This window comes from Corvus hawaiiensis, chromosome 29 (assembly GCF_020740725.1).
Source record: "Corvus hawaiiensis isolate bCorHaw1 chromosome 29, bCorHaw1.pri.cur, whole genome shotgun sequence".
Taxonomy (NCBI): Eukaryota; Metazoa; Chordata; class Aves; order Passeriformes; family Corvidae; genus Corvus; species Corvus hawaiiensis.
The window spans coordinates 2,149,344-2,177,276 of NC_063241.1; the positions used below are offsets into that span (position 1 = coordinate 2,149,344).

The 27,933-nt window shown below is 64.1% G+C and overlaps 3 protein-coding genes across 3 annotated transcripts in view; all 3 read left to right on the forward strand.

Annotated features, from left to right (window-relative positions):
* The window catches only part of LOC125318129 (transcription elongation factor SPT6 homolog), a 12,873-nt gene extending 11,984 nt beyond the window's left edge, over positions 1–889 (forward strand). The window contains exon 4 of the mRNA XM_048288599.1: positions 1–889. The gene's annotated coding sequence lies outside the window, so the exon portion shown is untranslated.
* Positions 890–1,611: 722 nt separating this feature from the next.
* Positions 1,612–18,274, forward strand: DENND4B (DENN domain containing 4B). The gene is given in 29 exon segments (XM_048289072.1): positions 1,612–1,669; positions 2,682–2,991; positions 3,504–3,729; positions 3,731–3,757; positions 3,839–3,908; positions 4,406–4,575; positions 4,732–4,973; positions 5,053–5,119; positions 5,197–5,255; positions 5,337–5,481; positions 5,959–6,134; positions 6,227–6,327; positions 6,661–6,876; positions 7,068–7,213; positions 7,362–7,501; positions 7,575–7,698; positions 7,922–8,128; positions 8,757–8,885; positions 8,966–9,110; positions 9,470–9,927; positions 9,929–9,982; positions 10,088–10,210; positions 11,682–11,857; positions 12,070–12,187; positions 13,935–14,168; positions 14,288–14,387; positions 16,390–16,555; positions 16,636–16,700; positions 17,396–18,274. Coding segments are annotated over 28 exon segments (4,326 nt in total). The 5' UTR covers positions 1,612–1,669; positions 2,682–2,695; the 3' UTR covers positions 17,542–18,274.
* Positions 18,275–18,934: 660 nt separating this feature from the next.
* Positions 18,935–27,933, forward strand: part of GATAD2B (GATA zinc finger domain containing 2B) — a 34,234-nt gene continuing 25,235 nt past the window's right edge. Inside the window, exon 1 of the mRNA XM_048289074.1 lies at positions 18,935–19,106. The gene's annotated coding sequence lies outside the window, so the exon portion shown is untranslated. The remainder of the gene's footprint in view (positions 19,107–27,933) is intronic.

A 27,933-nucleotide genomic window follows, 5' to 3' on the forward strand; every position in this document is an offset into this window, starting at 1 on the left:
GCTGCCGTGAGGGCACCCCGAACCTGGCTGGACAGGGCTGTGACTGCCCCCAGCGAGCCCCGGGGGGGGCCCAGCACCGTGACCCCCTCCCCAGTTCCTGCCTCCAGACCCCAGCGGTCGCTGTTCTCCCGGGGAAAACCCTGGGAAAAGCGGGGCAGGGGGCTCCAGGCCGGGCGCTGCCGGCCCTATGGGACCCTCCAGACTGTTGCTGTCAAGGGCTCTGACTGCCCCCAGCGAGCCCGGGGGGGCCCCGCCGCCACGACCCCCCCCCAATTCCCACTCCGGGACTGCCCCTCGGCCCCACCAGTCACTGTTCTCCCGGGAAAATCCTGGGAAAAGTGGGGAGGGGGTTCCAGCTGCAGCTGTCAAGGGCTCCTCCTGCTCCATCCGACTCCAGCGAGGCTGGGGGGGGTCCTCAGCACCACGACCCCCCCCAACCCCCCAAGTTCCCACCCCCCAGCCCCCACCGATCCCTGTTCTCCCCAAAAAACCCCGGGGCCGCCCTCAGAGCCAGGAAAATTGGGGAGGGGGAGACAATCCGGGCACCCTATGCCCCCCCCCCCCCCCCCCAACACCAAGCTGGGGGGTTCCACCAGAGGCCCCCTCCCCTAATTCCACCCCCAGACCCGACCAGGCACTGTTCTCCTGGGAAAACCCTGGGAAAATTGGGGAGGGGGGGGCAATCCAAGCACCCCCAGCCCCCAAACCCCGGGTGAGGGGGTCCCGGCCCCCCCGGGGTGGTTGTACATAACCCCGTAGGTAGAGACCCCCGGGGGGGGGGCGGGGGAGGGGGGGGGCTGCTTCTGCCTTTACTTTATCATTTTTCCGGCTAATCATCATGTTTAAGGAGAAATCCCGCTCCCCCCCCCCCCCCCCAAATATGTACCCCCAGCCCCCCCCCGCCCACCCCCCCAAATTACCCAGCTGCCGGGGACGTGTAGAAAGCACTTGTAACTTTGCCCCCCCCCTCCCCCAAATTGCCCTCCCCCCGCCCCGGGGGAACACGGGGGGGGGAGGGGGGGGGCCCCCGTCCGCGGGTGGGGGGCCCTGGGCCCCCCCCGGAGGGAGCCAGAGTGATTTATTATTATTATTATTTTTTAAAATATATTCTATGTTAATTAAATGCCCCCGCCGGCGCGTGGTTGATTTTGGGGGGGGTTACAAGGTAGGGGGGGGGGTTCAGCTGCTCCAGCTCCCGCCCCCAGCCCTGTTAGGCTGTTGGGGCTGGGGTCACGTAGTGGGGACGGAATAAGGGGGTCCCTAATGGGACCATTTTGGGGGGGAGGGGGGGGGAATGGGGTTTCTTACTGGGGAGGCAATGGGTTCTTGCTGGGGGGGGGTAATGGGGTCCCCCATGTTCCTTGGGAGGGGGCTCCTTAGTTTTCCTGGGTAAGGTCAGAGGGGGTCTCTGGGTGACCCTGGCAGCTCCTATGGATCTGGGGCGGGGGGGGGGGGGGGGGGATTCTGAGGATCTGGAGGGTCCTCGGGGGGGATTTTGGGGGTCGGGGGGGGGGGGGGGGGTTGGGGGTGATGTACCCTGGAGGGTACCGCGAGTCCTCCGCGCCGGCAGGGGGCGCTGTCGCGGGCGGCGGGGCCGGGCGGGCGCGCGCGGTCGCGGCCCAGCGGAGCCCAAAGACGCGGCCCCGGCCCGGCCCGGCCCGGCCCGCAGGTACCGGGGGGGAGGCCCCGGGAGGGCCGGGCCGGGGGTCCCGCGGGGCTGCGGGGGCTGCGGGGCCGGGAATGGGGCCTGCGAGGCCGGCGCCAGGACCCGGGCCGCCTGTGCGGCCTGTGGGGCCGGTGTGGGGGAGTCACCGGAGAAGACACGGAGATGGGGACCCCGCCCGGGGGGGGGCGGACATGGGGATGGGGGAGCCTCCGGAGGCGTCACCCGGAGGGACACGGGGACAGAGGATCCTCTGGAGGGGTCATCGGGGGGGAGCACACGGGGATCGGGGACCCTCCCAGGCTCTCCGCAGGATGTGACCCCCCCAGCCAAGGGCTGTCACTGTCCCCCCCCAGGGGGGTCTGGCCGCCCCGTCTGAGGGGGTGTCACTGTTCCCAGGGGGTTGTGAGCCCCGATCCAGAGGCTGTGACCTCCATAGCCGGGGGTGCCCTCCTGGGGTCACGGTGCCACCCCCGTGGCCCTGCCAGGGGTGTCCGCGTTGGGGTCGGAGCTGTTTGGCCCCCCCGGTGTGGGGGGGCCGGGCTGACGTGGGCGTTCAGGGCCTGGCGCCCGCTTCCTTCCCCTTTCCTGCTCCCCCCCCCGTTCTCCGGCTCCGGAGGCTCCAGGGACCCCCCCCGTGGGCAAGCCAGGGGTGCTGGGGACGGGGAGGGGGTCTGGGGACACTGGAGGGGGGGGCTCTGGGAACGGGGGGCTTTGGGGACGGGATGTTCTTCTGAGGACCGGGGGCGCTGGGGACAGGGAGGAGGCACAGGAAGGGAGCGGGTCCCCAAAGCAGGGGCGCAGCTCCCAAACCGGGGGTGCCTCAGGGTGGGGGTCCTTGCTCCGGGCACTGCCGAGGGGACCTCCCCGTGCTGGCGGGGGGTGGCTGGAAGGTTCGAGGGGTCCCCGTGTCCCGCGGCGTGACCGGAAACCTCCTCCCTTCCCGTCTCCCGGGGCAGCGGCGGGGCCGGGGCCGGGGGCAGCGGCGGGGGTGGTGGCATCGCCCGTGTCCCCGCAGATGCTGTGACAGCCATGTCGGACGAGAAGCCCCCCCAGCTCGTGGATTACTTCGTGGTGGCCGGGCTGGCGGAGGCGTCGCGGGCGCTGGAGGAGGAGCAGCAGCCGCGGCCGGCGCGGCCCGGGGAGCCCATCACGGACGTGGCCGTGATCATCCGCTCGCAGGGCGAGGAGGTGCCGCAGGGCTTCACCTGCATCGAGACCACCACGTCGGGCCACCCCGTGGACCTCAACGCGGGGCTGCTCAACAACCCCCAGATGTTCCTGTGCTACAAACGCGGGCGGGACAAACCCCCCCTGATCGAGCTGGGGTAAGTGGGGGGGGGACCCGAGTCCTTCTCTGGGTCACAACAGCTCCGTGGGATGCTCCAGGGGAAGTTTGGGAAGCTGGGAAAGGACCTGAAGGTGCTGGTGGCAGCGGCTGGACACGAGCCCACGTGTGCCCAGGCAGGCAAGAGGCCAGGGCACTGGGATTGTACCAGTGTGGGCACAGGAGCAGGGCAGGGATTGTCCCTGTGCTGGGCACTGGACTCGAGTCCACAGCCTCAGGTTGTGCCAGGGGGAGTTCAGGCTGGATGTGAGGAGGAATTTCCTCCTGGAAAGGGCGGCCAGGCCTTGGAAGGGACTGCCCAGAGAGGTTTGGAGTCCCCATCCCTGGAACTGTCCAAGGAAGGGCTGGACGTTGGTCTGGGTGACCGGGTGGAGATCGGTCACAGCTCAGATTTGGTGATCCCGGAGCTCTTTCCCAGCCTGGGTCATTCCGGGATCCTGCTGTGGGACCGCAGCAGCTCCTGGGGTTCCCCTCACCCTTCTCCCCCCTCAGGGTGCACTATGAGGGCAAGGACCGCCCGAAGCCGGGCTACCAGATCCTGGACACGACCCCCTACAGCCGCTCGGCCAACCTGGCCTCGGGGTCCCCGGGCCACCAGCGCACGTTCCTGACGTTCCGGCGCGCGGCCGAGCCCCCCGGCCACCACACGCTGGGGGTCACCGACATCTGCCTGGTGATGCCCAGCAAGGGCGAGAGCACCCCCCACACCTTCTGCCGCGGTGGACAAGAACCTCAACACCAGCATGGTGGGTTTGGGGGGTCCCTCTCGCCCCCCCTGGTGCTGCCCAGCCCCCGCTGACCCCCAAAACCCCGGTTCCTCCTTGCAGTGGGGCCCCGCGTTGTTCCTGTGCTACAAGATCGCCGTGGCCAAGGGCAACACGCTGGTCTACGAGGCAGGTGGGGACCTCGGGCTGGGGGTTCTGGGCCCCCCTGAGAGGAGCTGGAGTTGTTTATTGTCATTATTAATTTTTTAAAGTATTTTCCATGTTAATTAGTCTCCCCCAGCCGGCGTGGGGCTGATTTGGGGGAGGTGCAGGAGCCCCTGGGTATCCTCAAGGGGGTTTGGGGAGCACAGGGTGGGGGCTGCCTCATCACCCCTGGGGAGACCTTGACAGGCCAGGAGTCTTTGCTAAGAGTCACTTACTGGGGAGGGGGGGGACAATGGGGTCCCTTTACTGGGAGGATTGGGGGGGGTGACAATGGGGTCTTCTACTGGGGAGAGGGGACAATCTGGTTTCCTGTTGGGGGGAAGTTTTGGGGGATGGTTTTGTGGAGCTGTGGGCACTCACCTGGCTGCCTCTTCTTCACTGGGGTGGGGGAGATGACCTGGCGGGCGTCCGTGTGTCCCATGTATCCGCGTGTCCACGTGTCCGGGCGTCCGTGTGTCCGTGCAGGGCTGCTGAGCCGCTACCCTGAGCAGGACAGCGAGTCCTTCCCTCTGCCCGAGTCGGTGCCCGTGTTCTGCCTGCCCATGGGGGCCACCATCGAGAGCTGGCCCGCGGGCACCAAGTACCCCCTGCCCGTCTTCTCCACCTTCGTCCTCACCGGCGCCTCGGGGGACAAGGCACGGCAGCACAGGGGGCTCGGGGGGGGGACGCGGGGTGGGGATCCCCACTGTCACGGGAGGGTTTGGGTCCCCGTGTCTCAGCACCCACATCCCCGGTGCTGTGGGACCGGGGGATCCCCGTGCCCGGGGTGCCCTGACGGCCGCTCCCCGCAGGTCTACGGCGCCGCCATCCAGTTCCACGAGGCGTTCCCGCGGGAGCGGCTGTCGGAGGCGCAGGCGCTGCGCCTGGGGCTGCTCAGCGTGGTGGACCGGCGGCCGGTGCCCGGGCGATCCCTGCACACCCGCAAGAGCATCTGCGTCCTGTCCCACTGGCCCTTCTTCGACGTCTTCCGCAAGTTCCTCATGTTCATCTACCGCTACTCCATCTCGGGCCCCCACGTGCTGCCCCTGGAGACGTGAGCGCGGACAAGGGGGGTCCCGGGGGGGGCGGGGGCCGCGGTGACCCCTCCGCTGACCGGGCCGCTCCGCCCGCAGGCACATCTCCCACTTCATGCACAACGTGCCCTTCCCGTCCCCGCAGCGCCCGCGGATCCTGGTGCAGGTCAGTCGCCTGGGGAGGGACTCGTGGTGACCCCAGTGCGTCCCCGTGTCCCCCAGCACGTGTCCGTGTCTCTGCAGATGTCCCCGTACGACAGCCTGCTGCTGTGCCGGCCCGTGTCCTCCCCGCTGCCGCTCAGGTAGGGCTGGAGGGTGCCGGGGGGTGCGGGGGGACAGGTGGGGAGGGGTTGTGGGTGACCAGACCATGTCCCTGCCCGCAGCGGGGCCAGTTTCCTGACGCTGCTGCAGAACCTGGGCCCTGACAACGCGGTGGCGCTGCTGGTGGCCGTCCTGACCGAGCAGAAGCTGCTCATCCACTCCCTGCGCCCCGATGTGCTGACCAGCGTGGGAGAAGCCCTGGTGGCGGTGAGTGACCGCAGGGGACGCCGCGGGGCTGGGCACCTGCCGTGCTGGGGATCCTGGTCCCACAGTGACGCTGGGGACCTGTGGCACCCACAGCACTCGGGATCACTGTCCTGCGGTGTTGGGAACACTGATCCCACCGTGCTGGGGACCCACCGTGCTGGGGATCCTGGTCCCACAGCGGTGCTGGGGACCTGTGGCACCCACAGCACTTGGGATCACTGTCCTGCGGTGTTGGGAGCACTGATCCCAGCGTGCTGGGGACCTGCCCTGCTGCAGATCTCCATTCCACGGTCCCGTTTTGTGGTGCTGGGGACCTGTTGTGCTGAGGACCCCGATCCCACAGGACTGGGAATCCTGGTCCCGTGGCATCAGTGATCCTGGTCCCACAGCTCCAGAGACCCCATCCCGCGGCGCCGGGCCCCCCCATCCCACCTGGCGGGGGCCCCGCGGCGCTGACCACCCTCATCCTGTCCCCAGATGATCTTCCCCCTGCGCTGGCAGTGCCCCTACATCCCGCTGTGCCCGCTGGCGCTGGCTGACGTGCTGTGTGCCCCCGTGCCCTTCATTGTAGGCATCCACTCCAGCTACTTCGACCTCTACGAGCCCCCCCGCGACGTCATCTTCGTCGACCTGGACACCAACACCATTTTCCAGTGAGTGTCCCAGGGCTGGGGGCAGGTGGGCCGTGCTGGGGTCCTGGGGGGTGCCAGGGGGTCCCGCCCTGCCCTCGTGCCTGTGTCCCCAGGAGTGAGGAGCGGAAGCTGCTGTCGCCCCGCGCGCTGCCCCGCCGGCCCTGCAAGGTGCTGCTGGCCTCGCTGCACAGCCTGTCCCAGCAGCTGGACGAGCGTGAGTGGGGGTCCTGGGGGTGTCCTGAAGGAGTCTGGAGGGTCTGGGGGTCACCACATCCCCCACCTCTGCCGTTACAGAGTCACAAAATAGCCCAAATCGGGAGGGACCCACCAGGGTCAAAGGACACCCTGAAATCCCCCTCGTCCCTGGGAACCTTTCCCAGACAGAATCAGAGCCGTGCCCTCACTCCCTCATTCCCTGGGCATCGCTTCCCAACCATTCCCCAGCCAACTGGACCCACCTCGGGGCTCTCCGGCCGCGGGACTCATCCCGTCCGCGTGTCCCCGGTGCCGACGCCGTCCCCCCCCTCCCTGCGTTGTGTCCCCGCAGTGCTGAGCGCGCCGGGCGAGGAGGAGCCGCCGGAGCTGGTGCTGAGCGACGCGGAGGCCGCGGGCGCGCGCCGGGCGCAGCTGGAGCTGGAGGCGCGGGCGGCCTTCCTGCGCTTCATGGCCTGCGCCCTGCGCGGGTACCGCTCCTTCCTGCGCCCCATCGCGCCCGCGCCCGCCCCGGCCGGCCGCGACGCCGGGAGCCTCTTCGCGCTGCAGGGTGCGCGGGGAAGGGGTGGGATGAGGGAGGGAACTTGCCTGGGGTGTCCCAGTGAGTCTTGACCCATCCCAGCCGTCCAGTTCCGTCTCTTCTTGTCCCCATCCCATCCCATCCCTTCCTGTCCCACTCTGTCCCATCCCACCTCACCACGTCCCACCCCATCCCACTGACCCCATCCCCGTGTCCGGCAGGGTTCCTGCGCTCCCGGGAGCGGGCGTACCAGCGCTTCTACGGGCAGCTGCTGCGCACGCAGCTCTTCACGCAGTTCATCGAGGACTGCTCCTTCGCCAGCGACCGCGAGCCCTGCCTCGAGTTCTTCGACACCTGCGTGGACAAGGTGCGTCCCTGCGTCCCCTCCGCGTGTCCCTTGTGTGTCCCTCACTTCCCGCCTCGAGTTCTTCGACACCTGCGTGGACAAGGTGCGTCCCTGCGTCCCCTCCGCGTGTCCCCGCCGTGCTCCCGGTGACCCCATCACCCCTCTGCAGGTGCAGGTGGACCTGGAGAAGCCTGAGGACACGCCCCTGATGGAGCTGGATGACCCCCGGGGTGGGGAGCACACGGTGTTCATCACCCCCCCGGAGCAGCCGGCGGGGCCGGACGGGGCTGAACCCCCTGCCCGGTACAGGTGAGACCCCCCCGTGCCCCACCCCTGCATCTTCCCCTCCCTGAACGCCCCTCACCCGTGCTCCCTCCCCCAGGTATGATGGGTTCCCCACGCTGTGCCCAGAGCTGCTGGAGCCTCCCCGGGACCCGCTGGTGGCACAGCTGTGCCAGGCCCGGAGCAGCGCCCCGAGCAGCCCCGCCCCACGGCGCACCAAGCAGGTGAGGGACAGCACCTGAGCTGGGACACCTGTGCCCATGTGGGAGGAGGACACTTGGACAGGGTATCCCTGTGAGCTGTGACACCTGGCCAGGTGCCCAGATGGCACAACACCTGGACAGGTGTCCCCTTAGATCTGACACCTGTCCAGGTGCCCTCCTGGACGTGGCACTGAGGGGCTCAGCTGCTCTTCCCTGACTCTCCCTCGTCCCCCGGTGTTCCCAGGAGATGAAGGTGGCCCAGCGGGTGGCCCAGAAGTCGTCGGCGGTGCCCGAGCTGTGGGCACGGTGCCTGCTGGGGCACTGCTACGGGCTCTGGTTCCTGTACCTGCCCACCCACGTGCGCGCCGCCCCCGCCAAGCTCCGCGCCCTGCAGCTCGCCTACGACGTCCTGCGCAAGATGGAGCAGCACAAGGTGGTGCTGCCTGACGAGGTGGGTCAGCTCCTGCTCCAGATCCTCCTGGAAAAGGGGATCTGGTGCTGGAATGGGGAGTGCTGGAGTCACCGAGCCCGGAGGTGTCCATGGGGCGGCTGCTGAGGGGAATGTCCAGTGCTGTGTCCAGTTCTCAGGGCAGGAGGGACTTGGAGGGGCTGGAGCGTGTCCGGAGAAGGGGAAGGGGCTGGAGTAGCAGGAGAAGGGTCTGGAGAACTCCTGAGGGAGCTGGAGGGGCTCAGTCTGGAGAAAAGGAGGCTCAGGGGGGACCTTCTGGCTTTTCCTGAGTGCAGCTGGGGGGATTTGGGATCTGATCCTGGGGAACGGGGCCAGGACAAGAGGGAACGGCCTCGAGCTGTGCCAGGGGAGGCTCAGGGTGGATATTTGGGAAAATCCCTCCTGGAAAGGGCGGCCAGGCCTTGGGAGGGGCTGCCCAGGGAGGGTTGGAGTCCCCATCCCAGGAGGTGTCCGAGGAAGGACTGGACATTGGTCTGGGTGACCAGGTGGGGATCAGACCCAAGTTGGACTCGGTGATGCTGGAGCTCTTTCCCACCTGGATAACTGGGGGATTCTGAGGGTGGGGGTCGTGGCCGGGGGTGCCCCAGGCTGACGTGGCGCTGCCCCCCAGGTGTGTTACCGCATCCTGATGCAGCTCTGCGGGCAGTACGGGGAGCCCGTGCTGTCCGTGCGCGTCCTGCTCGAGATGAAACGCGCCGGCATCGTCCCCAACACCGTCACCTACGGCTACTACAACAAGGTGACCCCGAGGGGACGCGCTGGCCAGCGGTCCTGGCGGTTCCCCTGGCCACCCCTGACCACCCCGTGTCCCTCTGGCAGGCCGTGCTGGAGAGCAAGTGGCCGGCAGGGACTCAGGGAGGGCGGCTGCGCTGGGCCAAGCTCCGGAATGTGGTGCTGGGGGCGGCGCAGTTCCGGCAGCCCCTGCGGCAGCGGGAACGCCGGAGCGCCGCCGGAGACCCCCCGGGTGAGGGGCACGGGGGGAATTGGGGAGGGGGGGGAACGTTGTCACCCCACTCACACCCCCCTTGTCCCCTCTCGAGCCCCTCTGAGTCAGGGGGCTGGGGGGGGGGACACCCCATTGACTCTCCCCCGTCCCCTCTTGCCAGGGGCTGAACCCCCCTGGGTTGGGGGGGTGTTTATGGGGGTCAGTGGGGGGAGGGGGGGCCTTGTCAGCCCCATTGACACCCCCTTGTCCCCCCCGTGTCTGAGCCCCACCACGGATGGAAGCGATGAGGGGCTGCTGGCACCGACCCCCCCCTTGTCCCTCCCCACTTGTGGGCATTGGGGGGGCTGCTGGCACTGACCCCTCTGTCCCCCCCACAGGTGACCAGCCTCCCCCGGCCCCCCGCCCCCCCCTGCAGCGCCAGACCACCTGGGCGGGCCGGAGCCTGCGGGACCCGGCCCCGGCCCCGCGGCTGGTCAAGAGCGGCAGCCTCAGTTTCCCCCGGGGCGAGGGGGGGACGCGGATGGGGCCGGGGGAGCCCCCCCTGCTCCCCGTGACGCCCCCCCTGCCACCCCCCCGCCCGCGGGGCCCCCCCGGCTCGGCCGACGGGAGCCTCTCGGACATCGCCACGGACGAGAGCGGCGGCGATGAGGGGCCGGCCGGGGGTCCCGGGGGGGGTCCCGGTGGGGTGACCCCACGCCGGGGGCTGGCGGCCAAGCTGCAGCAGCTGCTGTCCCCCGGGAAGCGGCCACCCCCGCGCCCCACAGAGCCCCCCCGGGAGCCCGGGGCGCGCCGGGGGTCGGAGCAGCGGGATGGGGACCCCCCCTCACGCCGCAGCCCCCGCCGAGACCCTGCTGCGGCCCCGGGAGCGCCCCGAGTCCACGGCGTCGGAGGTACCGGGGGTCCGTGTGCCAACGCGTGTCCCCGTGGGTCACTGCGTGTCCCTCTGTCCCCCCAGCCGTCCTCCCTGACCCCGTGTCCCCCCTCCCCTCCACCAGAGCTCCGTGTCCCTGGGCAGTGAACTGGACCTGTCCGATGCCTCGGGGGGCAGCACCGGCGCCCCCAAATCCACGGAGCCCTCCTCGGATGGGACAGCGGGGACAGAGCCCCCCGCCCTGGAGGTGAGAGAGGGGGGGACAGAGCTCGGGTTTGGGGGGCAGAGCTCGGGTTTTGGGGGGGGCAGAGCTCGGGTTTGGGGGGTAGAGCTTGGGTTTGGGGGGTAGAACTCGGGTTTTGGGGGGGTAGAGCTTGGGTTTGGGGGCCAGAGCCCATTTTGGGGGGCAGAGCCCAGTTTGGGGGGCAGAGCTCGGGTTTGGGGGGTAGAGCTTGGGTTTGGGGGCCAGAGCCCATTTTGGGGGGCAGAGCCCAGTTTGGGGGGCAGAGCTCGGGTTTGGGGGGTAGAGCTCAGGTTTTGGGGGGTAGAGCTCGGGTTTTGGGGGGCCAGAGCTCATTTTGGGGGGCAGAGCCCAGTTTGGGGGGCAGAGCTCAGGTTTGGGGGGCAGAGCTCGGGTTTGTGGGGTAGAGCTCGGGTTTGGGGGGCAGAGCCCATTTTGGGGGGCAGAGCTCAGGTTTGGGGGGTAGAGCTTGGGTTTGGGGGCCAGAGCCCATTTTGGGGGGCAGAGCCCAGTTTGGGGGGCAGAGCTCGGGTTTGGGGGGTAGAGCTCAGGTTTTGGGGGGTAGAGCTTGGGTTTTGGGGGGTAGAGCCCATTTTGGGGGGCAGAGCCCAGTTTGGGGGGCAGAGCTCAGGTTTGGGAGGCAGAGCTCGGGTTTGTGGGGTAGAGCTCGGGTTTGGGGGGCAGAGCCCATTTTGGGGGGCAGAGCTCAGGTTTGGGGGGTAGAGCTTGGGTTTGGGGGCCAGAGCCCATTTTGGGGGGCAGAGCCCAGTTTGGGGGGCAGAGCTCGGGTTTGGGGGGTAGAGCTCAGGTTTTGGGGGGTAGAGCTTGGGTTTTGGGGGGTAGAGCCCATTTTGGGGGGCAGAGCCCATTTTGGGGGGCAGAGCTTGGGTTTGGGGGGTAGAGCTCGGGTTTTGGGGGGCAGAGCCCATTTTGGGGGGCAGAGCCCAGTTTGGGGGGCAGAGCTCAGGTTTGGGGGGCAGAGCTCGGGTTTGTGGGGCAGAGCTCGGGTTTGGGGGGTAGAGCCCATTTTGGGGGGCAGGGCCCATTTTGGGGGGCAGAGCTCGGGTTTGGGGGTAGAGCTTGGGTTTGGGGGGCAGAGCTCGGTTTTTGGGGGGCAGAGCCCATTTTGGGGGGTAGAGCTTGGGTTTGGGGGGCAGAGCTCGGGTTTGGGGGGCAGAGCTTGGGTTTTGGGGGGCAGAGCCCAGTTTGGGGGGCAGAGCTCGGGTTTTGGGGGGTAGAGCTCGAGTTTTGGGGGGCAGAGCTCGGGTTTGGGGGGTAGAGCTCGAGTTTTGGGGGGCAGAGCTTGGGTTTGGGGGGCAGAGCTCGGGTTTTGGGGGGCAGAGCCCATTTTGGGGGGTAGAGCTCGAGTTTTGGGGGGCAGAGCTTGGGTTTGGGGGGCAGAGCTCGGGTTTTGGGGGGCAGAGCCCATTTTGGGGGGCAGAGCCCAGCTCAGGCCGCAGTGACCGGTGCCCCCCAGGTGCTGCTGTCCAGCTGCTCGCGCTGCCCGGGCTGTGCCGGGCTCGTGTTCGACGAGGAGCTCATGGCCGGCTGGACCTCGGACGATTCCAACCTCAACACCTCCTGCCCCTTCTGCTGCCGCTCCTTCGTGCCCTTCCTGAGCATCGAGATCCGCGACTTCCGACGGCCCCCCAGGTGAGACCCCCCCCCCACCCAGACAGCCGCAGGGACCCCCATCCTCTGCAGGGACACCCCGATGTCCTCCTGACCCCCCGATGTCCCCGAGGTGTCCCCGACACCCCTCTTTGCTCCCCACCATCCCCCTCTCCTTCCATCCATCCTCTGGGGAACCCCAAACCTCCCCCAGTGCCCCCCATTCCCATGACCCCCCCCATTCTGTCCCACAGCCCCCCCGGGGCCGGCCCGGTGCCCCCCTCCCCAGAGGGGCCGGTGCTCAGTGACCGCCGGCGCTGCCTCGAGCTGGACGAGACCCCCGAGCTGTGCAACGGCTGTGCCGACACCCCGGTACCGGGGGGACACCGGGACTGGGGGGAAACTGGGAATGGGGAGTGGGGATCCCCCCCCCATCCTGGTAATTTGGGGTTGGGGGAGTCCCACCTGGGATTTGGGGTTACTGGGGGTCCCTGAAGGTGCTGTGGTGGGTCTGGGTTGGGCAGGGGTTCCTCATGGGCACAATTTGGGGGTGCCACGTGTGTGTCCCCCATTCCCACGTCCTGGGGCATTACAGAGCTGGGCAGGGGGTGTCCCACCCCATCCCCAGGATTTGGGGTTACTGGGTCATTACAGGGCTGGGCAGGGGGTGTCCCACCCCTGTAATTCGGGGGTCCCATGTGTGTCCCTCCCCCGCCATCCCCAGGATTTGGGGTTACCAGGCCATTACGGGGCTGGGCAGGGGGTCCATCACCGCCACAATTTGGGGGTCCCACGTGTGTGTCCCGTATTCCCAGGTCCCAGGGCATTACGGGGCTGGGCAGGGGGTCCCCCATCCCCAGGATTTGGGGTTACTGGGTCATTATAGGGCTGGGCAGGGGGTGTCCCACCCCTGTAATTTGGGGGTCCCACGCGTATCGCCCCCATCCCCAGGATTTGGGGTTACCAGGCCATTATGGGGCTGGGCAGGGGGTGTCCTATCCCCAGGATTTGGGGTTACTGGGTCATTATGGGGCTGGGCAGGGGGTGTCCCACCCCTGTAATTCAGGGGTCCCAAGCGTATCCCCCTATTCCCATCCCCAGGATTTGGGGTTACTGGGTCATTACGGGGCTGGGCAGGGGGTGTCCCCCACCATCCCCAGGATTTGGGGTTACTGGGTCATTACAGAGCTGGGCAGGGGGTGTCCCACCCCATCCCCAGGATTTGGGGTTACTGGGTCATTATGGGGCTGGGCAGGGGGTGTCCCACCCCTGTAATTCAGGGGTCCCATGTGTGTCCCCCCCCATCCCCAGGATTTGGGGTTACTGGGTCATTATAGGGCTGGGCAGGGGGTGTCCCACCCCATCCCCAGGATTTGGGGTTACTGGGTCATTATGGGGCTGGGCAGGGGGTGTCCCACCCCATCCCCAGGATTTGGGGTTACTGGGTCATTATGGGGCTGGGCAGGGGGTGTCCCACCCCATCCCCAGGATTTGGGGTTACTGGGTCATTATGGGGCTGGGCAGGGGGTGTCCCACCCCTGTAATTCAGGGGTCCCATGTGTGTCCCCCCCCATCCCCAGGATTTGGGGTTACTGGGTCATTACAGAGCTGGGCAGGGGGTGTCCCACCCCATCCCCAGGATTTGGGGTTACTGGGTCATTATGGGGCTGGGCAGGGGGTGTCCCACCCCATCCCCAGGATTTGGGGTTACTGGGTCATTACGGGGCTGGGCAGGGGGTGTCCCACCCCATCCCCAGGATTTGGGGTTACTGGGTCATTATGGGGCTGGGCAGGGGGTGTCCCACCCCTGTAATTCAGGGGTCCCATGTGTGTCCCCCCCCATCCCCAGGATTTGGGGTTACTGGGTCATTACAGAGCTGGGCAGGGGGTGTCCCACCCCATCCCCAGGATTTGGGGTTACTGGGTCATTATGGGGCTGGGCAGGGGGTGTCCCACCCCATCCCCAGGATTTGGGGTTACTGGGTCATTACGGGGCTGGGCAGGGGGTGTCCCACCCCATCCCCAGGATTTGGGGTTACTAGGTCATTACAGGGCTGGGCAGGGGGTGTCCCACCCCTGTAATTCAGGGGTCCCACGCCTGTCCCCCCCCCCTTGGCAGCCCCCGGGGCGCTGGGAGCGCGTGGCCTTCGCCTACCTGAGCCCGCTGGTGCTGCGCAAGGAGCTGGAGAGCCTGGTGGAGAACGAGGGCGGGGAGCTGCTGGCGCGCCCCGAGCTCGTGGACAGCCACCCCATCATCTTCTGGAACCTCGTGTGGTACTTCCAGCGCCTGGCCCTGCCCAGCAACCTCCCCCTGCTGCTGCTGGGCTCCCAGCACGCGCCCCGCGACCCCCAGGTGGGCTGGGGGGGGGGCCACGAGGGGCTCGGGGGGGGTCTGTGAGGGGTTTTGGGGTTTTGGGGTTTTGGGGGGGGGTCCTGCCCGGTGCTGAGCAGCCCCTCCCCCCCATGCTGCAGCCCCCCGAGCCCTCCCGTGTCCGTGTGCGGCTCCTGTGGGATGTGCTGAGCCCCGACCCCGAGAGCTGCCCCCCCCTCTACGTCCTCTGGAGGCTCCACAGTGAGTGGGGAATGGGGGTATGGGAATGGGGATTTGGGATTGGGGATATGGGAATGGGGATTGGGATATGGGGATAGGGGATTGGGATATGGGGATGGGGATAGGGGAATGGGGATTGGGATAGGGGAATAGGGATTTGGGATGGGGGATATGGGGATAGGGGATTGGGATATGGGAATGGGGATAGGGGAATGGGGATTGGGATATGGGAATGGGGATTGGGATATGGGGATATGGGAATGGGATATGGGAATGGGGATAGGGGAATGGGGATTGGGATATGGGGATTGGGGATTTGGGATTGGGATATGGGAATGGGGATTGGGATATGGGGATAGAGGATTGGGATATGGGAATGGGGATTTGGGAATGGGGATAGGGATATGGGAATGGGGAATGGGGATGTGGGATTGGGATATGGGAATGGGATATGGGATTGGGATATGGGAATGGGATATGGGATTGGGATATGGGATTCGGGATGTGGGATGGGGATAGGGGATGGGGATGTGGGAATGTGGATTTGGGATTTGGGATTGGGATATGCGAATGGGATATGGGGATAGGGGATTGGGATATGGGAATGGGGATTGGGATATGGGAATGGGGATTTGGGATTGGGATATGGGAATGGGGATAGGGGATTGGGATAGGGGAATGGGGATGTGGGATTGGGATATGGAAAAGGGATATGGGATTCGGGATGTGGGATGGGGATAGGGGATGAGGATGTGGGAATGGGGATGTGGGAATGGGGATTGGGATATGGGGATGTGGGATTGGGATATGGGAATGGGGATAGGGGAATGGGGATTGGGATAGGGGAATAGGGATTGGGATATGGGAAAGGGGATTTGGGATTGGGATATGGGAATGGGAGATGGGATTGGGATATGGGATTCGGGATGTGGGATGGGGATAGGGGATGAGGATATGGGAATGGGGATGTGGGATTGGGGATTTGGGAATGGGATATGGGAATGGGGATGTGGGATTGGAATATGGGAACGGGGATTTGGGAATGGGGATGTGGAATTGGGATATGGGGAATGGGGATTGGGATATGGAGAATGGGGACTGGGATATAGGAATGGGGATTTGGGATTGGGATATGGGAATGGGGATAGGGGAATGGGGATAGGGGAATGGGGATTGGGATATGGGGATTGGGAATATGGGATATGGGAATGGGGATGTGGGATTGGGATATGGAAATGGGATATGGGATTCAGGATGTGGGATGGGGATAGGGGATGAGGATGTGGGATTGGAATATGGGAACGGGGATTTGGGAATGGGGATGTGGGATTGGGATATGGGAATGGGGATTTGGGAACGGGGGTTTGGGATTGGGATATGGCAATGGGTATTTGGGATTGGGGATATGGGAATGGGGATGTGGGAATGGGGATATGGGATTGGGATATGGGATTCGGGATGTGGGATGGGGATAGGGGATGGGGATGTGGGAATGGGAATGTGGGATTGGGATATGGCAATGGGGATTTGGGATTGAGGATATGGGAATGGGGATGTGGGAATGGGGATATGGGATTGGGATATGGGAATGGGGATATGGGAATGGGGATATGGGATTGGGATATGGGATTCGGGATGTGGGATGGGGATATGGGATTGGGATTTGGGAATGGGGGTTTGGGATTGGGATATGGCAATGGGGATATGGGATTGGGATATGGGAATGGGGATATGGGAATGGGGATATGGGATTGGGATATGGGATTGGGATATGGGAATGGGGATATGGGAATGGGGATGTGGGATTGGGATATGGGAATGGGGATATGGGAATGGGGATTTGGGATTGGGATATGGGGATGGGGATATGGGATTGGGATATGGGAATGGGGATTTGGGAATGGGGATTTGGGATTGGGACATGGGAATGGGGATAGGGGATGGAAGGAGTGGGGCTCAAGAGCAAAGAGCGGGGTCGGGGACCCCTCGGGGTCACTCTGGCTCAGCCTTTGGGGTCCCCCAGGTAACCTCCCCCCGCGGCTGCACCCCTGGGGCCCCCCGCCCGCCCCGTTCTCGCTGACCTTCCTCGAGGCCCTGCTGAGCCACGTGGGGCTCAACGAGGTGCACAAAGCCATTGGGCTCTTCCTGGAGACCCTCGCGGCGCCCGGAGCCCCCCGGACCCTGCACAGGTACGCACAGACCCCCCAAAAATCCCCCCCAAAAATCCCCCCAAAATCCCCCCAAAATCCTCTGACGGCTCCTCCTCCAGGAGCATCTACCGGGAGCTGCTGTTCCTGACGCTGGCGGCGCTGGGCCGGGAGCACACGGACATCGGTGAGGGGGGACACGGGGGGCTCGGGGGGGCACCTGGGGGGCTTGGGGGGGCACTTGGGGGGCTCGGGGGGGCACCTGGGGGGCTTGGGGGGACATGGGGGGCTCGGGGGGCTCAGGGGGCTCGGGGGGGGCATGGGGGGCTCTGGGGGGACACGGGGGGGGTTCGGGGGGACATGGGGGGCTCGGGGGGCACCTGGGAGGCTCGGGGGGGACACGGGGGGTCTCGGGGGGGACATAGGGGGCTCGGGGGGACACGGGGGGCTCGAGGGGACATGGGGGGCTCGGGGGGGCACCTGGGGGGCTTGGGGGGACACCTGGGGGGCTCAGGGGGACATGGGGGGCTTGGGGGGCACGGGGGGCTCAGGGGGCACCTGGGGGGCTCGGGAGGGACACAGGGGGCTTGGGGGGGGCACCTGGGGGGCTCGGGGGGACACGGGGGGCTCGGGAGGGACACGAGGGGCTCGGGAGGGACACGAGGGGCTCGAGGGGGACACCTGGGGGGCTCGGGGGCACCTGGGGGGCTCGGAGTGGACACGGGGGGCTCGGGGGGACACCTGGGTGGTGTTGGGGGGTGTTCAGGGGGGGACACCGGGGGTCTGGGGGGAAGCGTGGGGGGTTCAGGGGAGCTTTCAAAGGGGGGCACACTGGGGGTCTCAGGGGGTTCAGGGCTGAGCCCTCTCTGTCCCCCTCCTCAGCCGCCTTCGACCGCCGGTACCGCTCGGCGCTGGGGAAGCTCGGGGGGGCCCTGGGCCGGGACGAGCTGCGGAGGCGCCGGGCGCAGCCCCCCAGCGCCAAAGCCTCCGACTGCCGCCGCACCTTCGGGGCCCCCCCAGAGTGCTGAGCGGGGATGGGACCCCCCCCCCCCCCCCCGGGCTGGAAACCGGGAGAAAGGGACCCCCAGGACCCCTCCCCAAATGGTCCAGGGTGGGAGAAGGGACCCTCCCCACCCCAACGGGGGAATGACTCTGCCAGGGTCCCCTCAAAGTGTGACAGGGACCCCCTGAGTGTTGGGGTGTTGGGGGAAGGGACCCCCCCGGGACCCCCCTCAAATGCTCCAGGGTGGGAGAAGGACCCCCCGGTATTAGAGATGGGACAGAGCCCCCCGAGTGTTCCAGAGGGAAAGAAAGGACCACCAGCCCCCTCCCCACCCCCCGCCCAAAAAATGTTCCAGGGTGGGGAGAAGGGACCCCCGGCAACCCCCCCAGGCTCACATCGGGTTTTATATGTCAGTGTTAATATATTTTTATTTATTTATTCACCTCCCCCCAAAGTGAGAGCACGGGTGGGACGGGCAGGGGCGGCTCTGGGTGTTTCCCCCTCCTCATTTCTGCCCCGGTTCTCCCCCCAGGGGGGGTTGGGGATGTTTTTTCCCCCCCCCTCAGGTGGTGACAGGGCAGCTGGGGGGGCTCTGGGTGTGTCCCCCCCTCCATCTCCACCCCTTCCGCGCCCACCGGGTGGGGGGGGGGGGTTTGGTGGCCATTGGGAGGGGGTTCGGGGCCGCCCCCTCCCCTTGCACTGTGCAATAGCAGCCCCCGCCCCAGGGGCCTGTAAATAAAAGCTGCTGCGGTATTTTCCTCGCTGTCTCCGGGGTGATTTTTTTCTTTTTTGGCGGGGGTCTGGCGATGCGGAACCCCCCCGAGGGCGGCAATGGGGGGGGAAGCTGAGGCCGTGTCCGCCATCTTGGATCCTGGCACGGCCCGGGTGCTGCCCTCAGGCCGCCATCTTGGAACCGGGCACGGGCCATGAGGCCTCGCAAGCGCCGGGCCCTGGGCGCTGCCGCCCCGCCGGGCCGGGGGCCGTGAGGGGATTGTGCCCGGTGCCCTCGGTGCCGGGACCACCCCCAGAGCCACGCGCGGCCTCTCATCGGCGCCACGTGGGGCGGAACCGGACCGGTACTGGGCCCGGAGCTGCTACGGCGGCTGCGAGGAGCCAAAACTCCCTCACGGGCCGGGGGAGAAGTCGCGCGCCGCCACCGCGCGCCGCCCGCGATACCCGGATGTTCAGACTCGGGGACCCATTAAAGGCGCCCCGCGGGGAAGCTCGGCGCGTTTCTATTGGTACAACGAGACGTCAGTCATTGCGAAAACAGCCAGTAAAAGTTAGAAGGCGGGCTAAGAGGGGAGCGCAGCGATTCGATTGGTGAAGCCGTGTGCCTGTCTGGACGCCGCACCAATGGACGTCGCGGCTGGGGTCGGGAGGCGGGGCGGGCGCGGCGGCGGCGGCGGCCAATCAGCGGCATTGTTTGTGGTGGTGCCGGTTGCGCTCGGCGGCGGCCGCGTCTGCTCCGCCCGCCCGGCCCGGGACCCCCGGGACCCCCCGGGACCCGCCGGGATCCGCTGGGATCCGCCGGGAATCCACCGCGAAACGCCAGGAACCCACCGCGACCCCCCGCGACCCCCGAGCCAGGTGAGGCCCGCGGGGGCGGCGGGGCCGGGCCGGGCGGGGGCGGGGCAGGGCCTGGTTGAGGCGAGGGGGGGGGGCGAGACCCGGGGGATGGGGGGGATTTTGGGGCGGATTTTGAGGGGGTCGAGGGGCGATTTGGGGGGGGGGGGGGGGCTGCGGTCAGGAGGCAGAGCTCGCGGGGTTGCGGGCGATCCGGGCTGTGCCTTGGGGCGGCAGAGCTCGGATTTGGGGGGGGCAGAGCCCGAGGGGTTGGGCGGGGGCTGAGCTCGGATTTGGGGGAGCAGAGCTCAGGGATTTGTGGGGGCGCCGGGCTCAGGGGTTTGGGGAGCAGAGGCAGAAGGATTGGGGGCACAAAGCAGACGGATCTTGGGGGGGAGGGGGAAGAGCTCGGATTTTGGGGAGCGGATCTCAGAGATTGGGGATTTCAGAGCTCAGGGATTGGGGGGGCAGAGCTCAAATTTGGGGCACAACCTGACGGGTTGGTGGGGGGCAGAGCTCCGGGATTTTTTGAGGGCGGAGGGGGAGGGAAGAGCTCGGATTTTTGGGAGCAGAGCCCGAGAGGTTTTGGGGCACAAAGCAGATGGATTTGGGGGGGCGGGGCAGGGGATTGGAGGTAAAGCCGGAGGGATTTTGGGGAGCAGCGCTCAGTGATTTTAGGGAGCCACGCTCAGGGATTTGGGGCAGAGCTCAGGAATTTTGGGGAGCAGAGCTCAGATTTGGGGGGGGTTGAAGGTAGAGCTCGGATTTGGGGGAGCAAAGCACAGGGATTTTGGGGAGCAGAGCACAGGGATTTTGAGGATCAGCCCCGGGGAGGTTGGGGCAGCGCCGGGGGATCCCCCGGGAAAACGGGGGAGGAGCGGGGGCGGCCCGGGGGTTCCCGGAAGGATTTTGGGGAGCGGATGCCGGGAACCCCCTGGATCGGCCCCCCGCGAGCCCCGCTTTGTTCCCTCCCGTCCGTGCCGGGATTCGGGAGCGGTTCCCGATCCTTTCCTCGGCGTTTCCCCGTTCCCTGCTGGAAGCGGGTCCCGGCCTCATCCAGCATTTCCGCCCCGCGGATTCTCCCTTTTTTCCTGCTGCCCCCCGTCCCCCCCCCCCCCCCCCGTCACTTCCCCGTGTTGCTTCCCCACCTCAAACCCAGCAGGAAAACTTTCCCATCCCTGGAATAACGCGGAGCCGGAGCCTCAGGCGATGCCGGCGCCTTCCCGTGGGCATTGCCCGCGCCCCTTCCCGGTTTTTGGGTGGGATCGGGATAAAAACGCCGCATTGGGGGGGGGGGGGGGGAAGGGGTGGGGGCACGGACCCTTCCTCACCCGCCTTTGGGAAGCTGGATTCTCTCCCAGGAGGAGATCCGAGAGCATTTCTCCTCCCAAGGATGAGGATTTCTCTTCCCGAGGAGAATCCTTTCCCAAATTCCCAAAATTGAGGCGTTTGGGCGCTTTCCCCTCCCTTTGGAGCCTGGAAAAGGGATCTGTGATGGCGGGGGGAGGGGGGTGGTTTGCCGGGAAGAGAGGAGGAGGAGGAGGAGGAGGAGATTTGGGAATCTGGGAGCAGGGAGGAAGAGCGACGGCGTACGGATGCGCCGGGATCGATTGGCTTTTCCAGAGCTTTTTTGATCCTTTATTCTTTTTTCTTTCATATCCATTTGATTTTCTGGAGCCTCCTCGGCCGCTGCCGGGCGGGAGGAGGAGGAGGAGGGAGGAGGAAGGGGGAGCACGGGAATGGGAACAGCCTCCTCCTGGCAGGAGTGTGGGAGGATTTGACTCCTGTTCCTCGGTGCTCCCGGGTGGGGGTTGGGGCGGGATCGCACAGGCAACCGCGGTTTTTCGGGAATTTCAGGCGTTTTAAGGATTGGGGGTGCAGGGAGACCCCCCCCCCCCCTTTTCCCCCTCCCCTCCTCCCACTCTGGGAGACGCTGGCACATCCCAGGATTTGGGACATCCACGATGCTCCAGTTGCTGTTGGGGTGAAATGGATCCGGTGTATCCATAGGGATCCCCCATCCCTAAGGATTCCCCATCCCTGGCGGTCCCGTGCCTCGCCGCAATCCAGGATTGTGCTGGAATCCATCGGAGCCGCTGGGATCCATCCAAGGGATCCATCGCGGTGCCGCTGCCATGGCTCTGATCCTTTGGGATCTCGGTGCCACCTTCTCCTGGCACCTTTCCCGGTCACGAGGCCGGCGCTGCCGGGAGCATCCATCCATCTTCCAGCGTCCTCTTCCGACTGCTCCGCTCGGAGCATCCCGCACGGAGCGGGGCGGGTCCCGGCCTCCCCTCAGGTGTTCCTGGGATGGGGGAAGGTGGGAATTCCTGCTTGGCGGGGTTTATCCCACTTGGGATGTTCTTGGAAGCATCTTCCCTGCCGATGTCGTATTCCAAGGGAGTCAGGATCCACCGCTCGGGAGTTTCCCGGATCCCTTCATTCGCCACTCCGGGATTGGAGGAAAATCAATCACTGAAGCTTTCTGCCTGATTATTTCCCGGTTAATTGACAGTTTTCCACGCTCGGCTCTTCCATATCCGATGGCAAGACTCTCCTTGGTCCATCCGTGTTTCCTGGTGGAAATCTGTGGGTTTGGGTTTCACGTGGAATCTTGGATTTGTGCTCCGTAGCCTTGGGGAGCGCAGCCATGGATGGCTGGCATTGTGTTTGCCGTGGGTTTTCTCGGTGCTTTAGGCTCTTTTCCAGGTTTTTATATGGGATATTCCATATTTTGCAGCATCTCGGGATGCTCCTGGTGCCGGGGCTGGGATGGGACGTGTTGGGATGCGCCCGCATTTCCCTGCAGGAATTTCTTCCCAATTTCCCACCTAAATCTCCCCTTTTCCACCTTAAAGCCATTCCCCCTTTTCCTGCCATTCCATGGCTTTGTCCCAAGCCTCTCCCAGCCCTCAGAGCCCCTTTGGGCACTGGAAGATGCTCCAAGGATCTTCCTGGATCTTCGCTTTTCCAGGCTGGGCAATCCCAGCTCTCCCAGCCCGGCTCCGTAGCGAGGCTCTTCTCCGATGGCTCTGACAGCTCCCGATGCTCCTTCCAACAAAACACAGGGAATGTTCAAGGATATGCCCATCCCATTCCCGATAAGGAGCCACGGGAGCTTCCCTGTTGCGTCTGGGGGTTCTCCCATCACCGGTTCCCGCGGAATCCGAGCAGGTTCCGATCCCCATCCCGGTGTTTTTGGGTTTCTGGGCACCTCGCACGGAGCTCGGGGAGCTCATCCCGATCCGTGGGAAGTGGGTCAGGAAGAGGCTGCGGCGCCGGGCTCGGTTCTTTTTATATTCCCGGGATTTTCCGATGAACGCGGCGATTCCCGGCGCTGGCGGATTCGGGATGAGCAGGACGGGCTGGGGGAAGGGAGATAACGCTCCCCTTCAGATCCCAGTGTCGCGACTCAGCCCCTTGGACCTGGAATCTTATCCGGGCATTTGGGATTGTGGTATCCGGAATATGCCTGAAATCCCTCTGAAGAGCAGCACCAGCCTTTGGAATCCGGAGGGTGTTGGGAGCGGCGCTTCCAAGCCTAAAATTAGCCCCGAGCCCGGCGCTGAGGAGGCCGGGTTTTATTTCCATGGATCCGCATCACATCCATGTTGTTCCGTCCCTGCTCCGTAGGTTCCACTTGATGAGGTTTCAGTGTGGATTTTGGGGCCGAATCCTGAAATTGTCCCGTTTCGGAATTCCCGGTGGAATCTGCGCCGGTTCCTTGCGGGCAGAGGAGCCGGATGATGGGAAGAGTTGGATTTGTGCGTGTTTTCCATGCCTGGTGTGTTTTTCCCGATAAAATTTGGTCTTCATGGAGTCTCAGGAGATGGATGCGTGAATCCTGGGATTTTTTGGGATGAGGCTGAGCCAAAGCCGTGTATCCCTTGGGAAGGGGAGGCTGCTCCTTGTCACCTATCCCGGGATCTGTCCCTGGGAGCAGAGCCTGGTGCTTCCATAGGGAGGACGTCCATCATTCCGGGATGATCCATCAGCCCGGTCGGTGCTCCGGTGTCGGGGCTGGAAATGGGATCCAAACCCATTGCAGGGAATACAAACCCTTCTCCCAGTGCTGCCGTTCCCTGCCAGGACTCGATGGCCGGGCTTCTCCTGAGGAGTCTCCTTCCTCTTCCCAAGGCAGGAGCAAAGTCTGGGAAGGAGATTTTGGAGGAAAGAGGCCGGATTTCCACAGAACTCTTACGTTGGGATCCTTTCCATCCCTCTCCTGCCCATCCCAAACTCCTCTTGCTCGCATCCCTACTGCACAGAAACATGGAAGTGCATTCCTTGAGGCTCCCAGCCACGGAGGAGGATGTGTCCTGCTGGAATGCTGTTCCTGGACACCAAATCCAGCTGTTTTCCCCCCAAAATCCCTGGTGGAGGCAGCTCCAGCTTCCCGGTTTCCTCTGATCCATGTGAGAAGCTCCATCCCGATCCCGCTCTGCTGAGCAGTGAGTCCTGGAAGGAGATGGAGAACTGGGATTCTCCCTTCTGCCCTGACAGGTGGAACGGTTTCCTTGTTTCTTTTCCGACCGTTTGTGGGAGATGATCCATGGGATTGGGATAAATCCTCATTCCCGATGGTTCTGCCCTTTTTCCATGCCGGAGCCGCTGTTTGAGTGGAATCAGATTAAGTTTAGGCCCTGGGAAGACAAAAGATCTGGAATTCTGGGCGCTGTGTGGAGGGAGAGGGTCCCACAGAGGCTCCATGTGCTTCCCCAATCCTGTTTTGGGGTTATTTCTTGGAATTCAAGCACTTTTTCATGGAAAACAGTGGTTTTCCAGTGAAATTTTTGGTTTCCCAGTTGGTTGCGAGCGAGAAGTTCCCCAAAATCCACCTAAAATTCCCCAAAATCCAGGGCGTTTTTCGGGACACCTCCAGGTGCAGCCGCTCCGTCTGCACTCCCCAAATCCCGGTTTTTAGGGAGGGACTGCTGGAAAACCTGCTCGGGCTGTTTCCCATGGGATCCCCCAGGGAATTTTAAGGTCGATGCTCCAGGGATTCGTCCCAAGTTGGATCCTTGGATGAGGGAAGGGTTGGGAATCTCAGCTCCTCCCAGTTTGCTCCCAGTTCAAGCTCAGCTCAAGGATGATGGGCGCAGGTGGACGAGCTGCTCCCGTGTCCATAAGGAATTTTCCCGCTCCTCAAACACATCCCAACATCCACCCCATGCTGCCTCCAAAAGTGGGGAGTTCTGAGGGAAAAGCCGCCGGTCGGAGCGATGCAGAATTCCAGGGAATTCCAAAATGATCCCGTGGTCCTTCTTGAGTAGCTCCAAACCTGGTGGATTTTCCCTTTCTCCTTATTAAATCCTGGGTTCCAATTAAATCTTGGAGCCCTGACAAATTCCAACACCTACTCTTGCGAGGGGGGCATTCCCACGGCTGGTTGTTCATTCCTTGCGAGAATTCCTGCAAACCACCAGCAGTGCCTCGGGATCCGTGGCCGGAGTCACCGGTGTGTTCGGAACGACGCTCCCGTGGCCTTGGAAGAGTGGGAAGATGCCCAGGTCTTGTTTTCCAAGGGATGGGCCTCAAGGTTGGATCTGGAAATGCAGGAAGTCAACGTTCCGCTCGCTGGTTTTACCTGGAAGTGCTGGAAGCAGCTGGATTGGGAAGTGGGAGCTGCTGGATGTGGTTAAGGAGGGTGGGAATGGCGCCTCTGTCCGTCGGGATAGCGCTGGGATTGGGAATCCCATGTTCACGTGACGTCGCCAGGAAGAGCGAGCGAGGGGAGCAGATCCCAAATTCCCAGAGGATCAGGCAAAGCCAGGGTTTGGAGGGGTCAATCCCAGCTGGGACTGGGATGAATCCGTAGGAAATGGGATCACGCCGCGTTGAGTTTGTTGGTGGGACCTCCTTGAGCGGCGCCTTCTCTGGAGGTCGACCGGCTTTGGATTCCCATGGGATGGCAAATTTGGGGAAAAATCATCCCTTTCCCTGCTTAATCGTCCTCCAGTTTTCCCAAAATCTCTTCCTGAGTACGCGGTGTCAACCTGAAGCTGGATCGGGATGGTGCTGGCTGCTGGCGGATCAGGAGGAGGGAGTTGGATCCAGGAATCCTCTGTTTTGGGGGAGACGTGTCATGGAGGGATTACACCAGTGGGGCAGAAGATCCAAGGATCCTTTGGATTTGGGATAAAAGGAACTCTGGGCAGACACTTCCTCAAAGATCTTTTCAGCCTGGAAGCAGAAGCTCCCAGGGAATGGATCCATAGGAAAAAAAAAACCCCCAAAATTCAGTTCAATGATGTTTTAGTTCTTCCTTTGCCCATCCTGGCCGGGAAGATCCATCGGAAAGGTCGGAGCAGTGGGATGGAGGCCGGGGCATGAGGAAGGATGGGAGGGATCGACCTCCCCGAGTGTGCTGGGAAGGTTTTCATCCCGTTCCGAATCTTCACCTGGCATAAAACAGGGATGGAAGGGCTGGAGGAACACGGGGAGGATGGAAACAGCCTGGAATGGTCCTAAAAAAAACCAGGGAATGGAGAAATCAAGGAATTTTGCCTCTCCCCTGCGACCTCTGCGTTTTCCATGGGCACGGCCTGGAATAAATCATCCCAGGGCCCATCCCACCCCCTCATTAGCTGATAAATCCATGGAAACGAGCGTGCAATTAAAGCTAATTAATCCTTTCCCCCTTTGGAAACCAGATTGTTCCATTTTATCCAATAAAGGCAAACTGGGGCTGCTGGAATGCTGCGGAATTCCCAGACTCCTACACCTCAGGGGTGGAATAAAGCCGTGGATGTTGGGAATGACGGGATTATCGGTGTGTTTCGGGGGAATCCAACAGCTTCCATCTGCTCCAAGCCCTGTCCAGCCTGGCCTTGAGCACTTCCAGGGATGGGGCAGCCTCAGATTCCTGGGATAACCTGTGCCAGGGCCTCGCCACCCTCACAGGGAATTCCAGATATCCAATCTGAATCTCCCATCTTTTAGTTTAAAGCGGGTTCTCCATCCCTGGCATTCTCCATCCCGGGTTCTCCGTGTGCTGGATGCTCCAAGCGCTCGTTAATTCCTTAACGAGGCCCTGAAGGCGTCACCATCCTCTTCCCGCTGCTCCCTCCTCGGGACACCCTCAGCCGTGGGGACCCGGAGCGGGAATTGGGCGCCTCTGGAATTGGGCTGGTTCGGGAGAGCCAAAATCTCTCCTGCTCCAGGGTCGGCCCCGCAGGTGGCATCTCCCAACCCATTCCGACCCTCTCCAGCATCCCTCGGCATCTTCCCTGGGACCTCTTGGCATCTTCCCTGGGAATCCTCGGCGTCTTCTCCGGCGTCTTCACCTGCTGCCTCGGATCTTTGCTGGGATCCTTTGGCGCCTTCCTCACATCCCTCAGCATCTCCTCCAGCGCCTTCCTTGGCATCCTTTGGCGTCTTTGCCGGGATTTGGGCGTCTTCCTTGACATCCCTCGGCACCTTCCTGGCGTGTCCGTCGGCATCTTCATCCACCTCCCTCAGGATCTTCATCCACCTCCCTCGGCACCTTCATCCACCTCCCTCAGCATCTTCATCCACCTCCCTCGGCATCTTCATCCACCTCCCTCAGGATCTTCATCCACCTCCCTCAGGATCTTCATCCACCTCCCTTGGCACCTTCATCCACCTCCCTCGGCATCTTCATCCACCTCCCTCAGCATCTTCATCCACCTCCCTCAGCATCTTCATCCACCTCCCTCAGCATCTTCATCCACCTCCTTCGGCACCTTCATCCACCTCCCTTGGCACCTTCATCCACCTCCCTCAGCATCTTCATCCACCTCCCTCGGCACCTTCATCCACCTCCCTCGGCACCTTCATCCACCTCCCTCAGCATCTTCATCCACCTCCCTTGGCACCTTCATCCACCTCCCTCAGCATCTTCATCCACCTCCCTCAGCATCTTCATCCACCTCCCTCAGCATCTTCATCCACCTCCCTCAGCATCTTCATCCACCTCCCTCAGGATCTTCATCCACCTCCCTTGGCACCTTCATCCACCTCCCTCAGCATCTTCATCCACCTCCCTCGGCATCTTCATCCACCTCCCTCAGGATCTTCATCCACCTCCCTTGGCACCTTCATCCACCTCCCTCGGCATCTTCATCCACCTCCCTCGGCATCTTCATCCACCTCCCTCAGCATCTTCATCCACCTCCCTCGGCACCTTCATCCACCTCCCTCAGCATCTTCATCCACCTCCCTCGGCACCTTCATCCACCTCCCTCAGCATCTTCATCCACCTCCCTTGGCACCTTCATCCACCTCCCTCAGGATCTTCATCCACCTCCCTTGGCACCTTCATCCACCTCCCCCGGCATCTTCATCCACCTCCCTCAGGATCTTCATCCACCTCCCTTGGCACCTTCATCCACCTCCCTCAGCATCTTCATCCACCTCCCCCGGCATCTTCATCCACTCCCCTCAGGATCTTCATCCACCTCCCCCGGCATCTTCATCCACATCCCTCAGGATCTTCATCCACCTCCCTCGGCACCTTCATCCACCTCCCTCAGCATCTTCATCCACCTCCCTCGGCACCTTCATCCACCTCCCTCGGCATCTTCATCCACCTCCCTCAGGATCTTCATCCACCTCCCTCGGCACCTTCATCCACCTCCCTCGGCATCTTCATCCACCTCCCTCGGCACCTTCATCCACCTCCCTCGGCACCTTCATCCACCTCCCTCAGCATCTTCATCCACCTCCCTTGGCACCTTCATCCACCTCCCTCAGCATCTTCATCCACCTCCCTCAGCATCTTCATCCACCTCCCTCAGGATCTTCATCCACCTCCCTTGGCACCTTCATCCACCTCCCTCAGCATCTTCATCCACCTCCCTCGGCATCTTCATCCACCTCCCTCAGGATC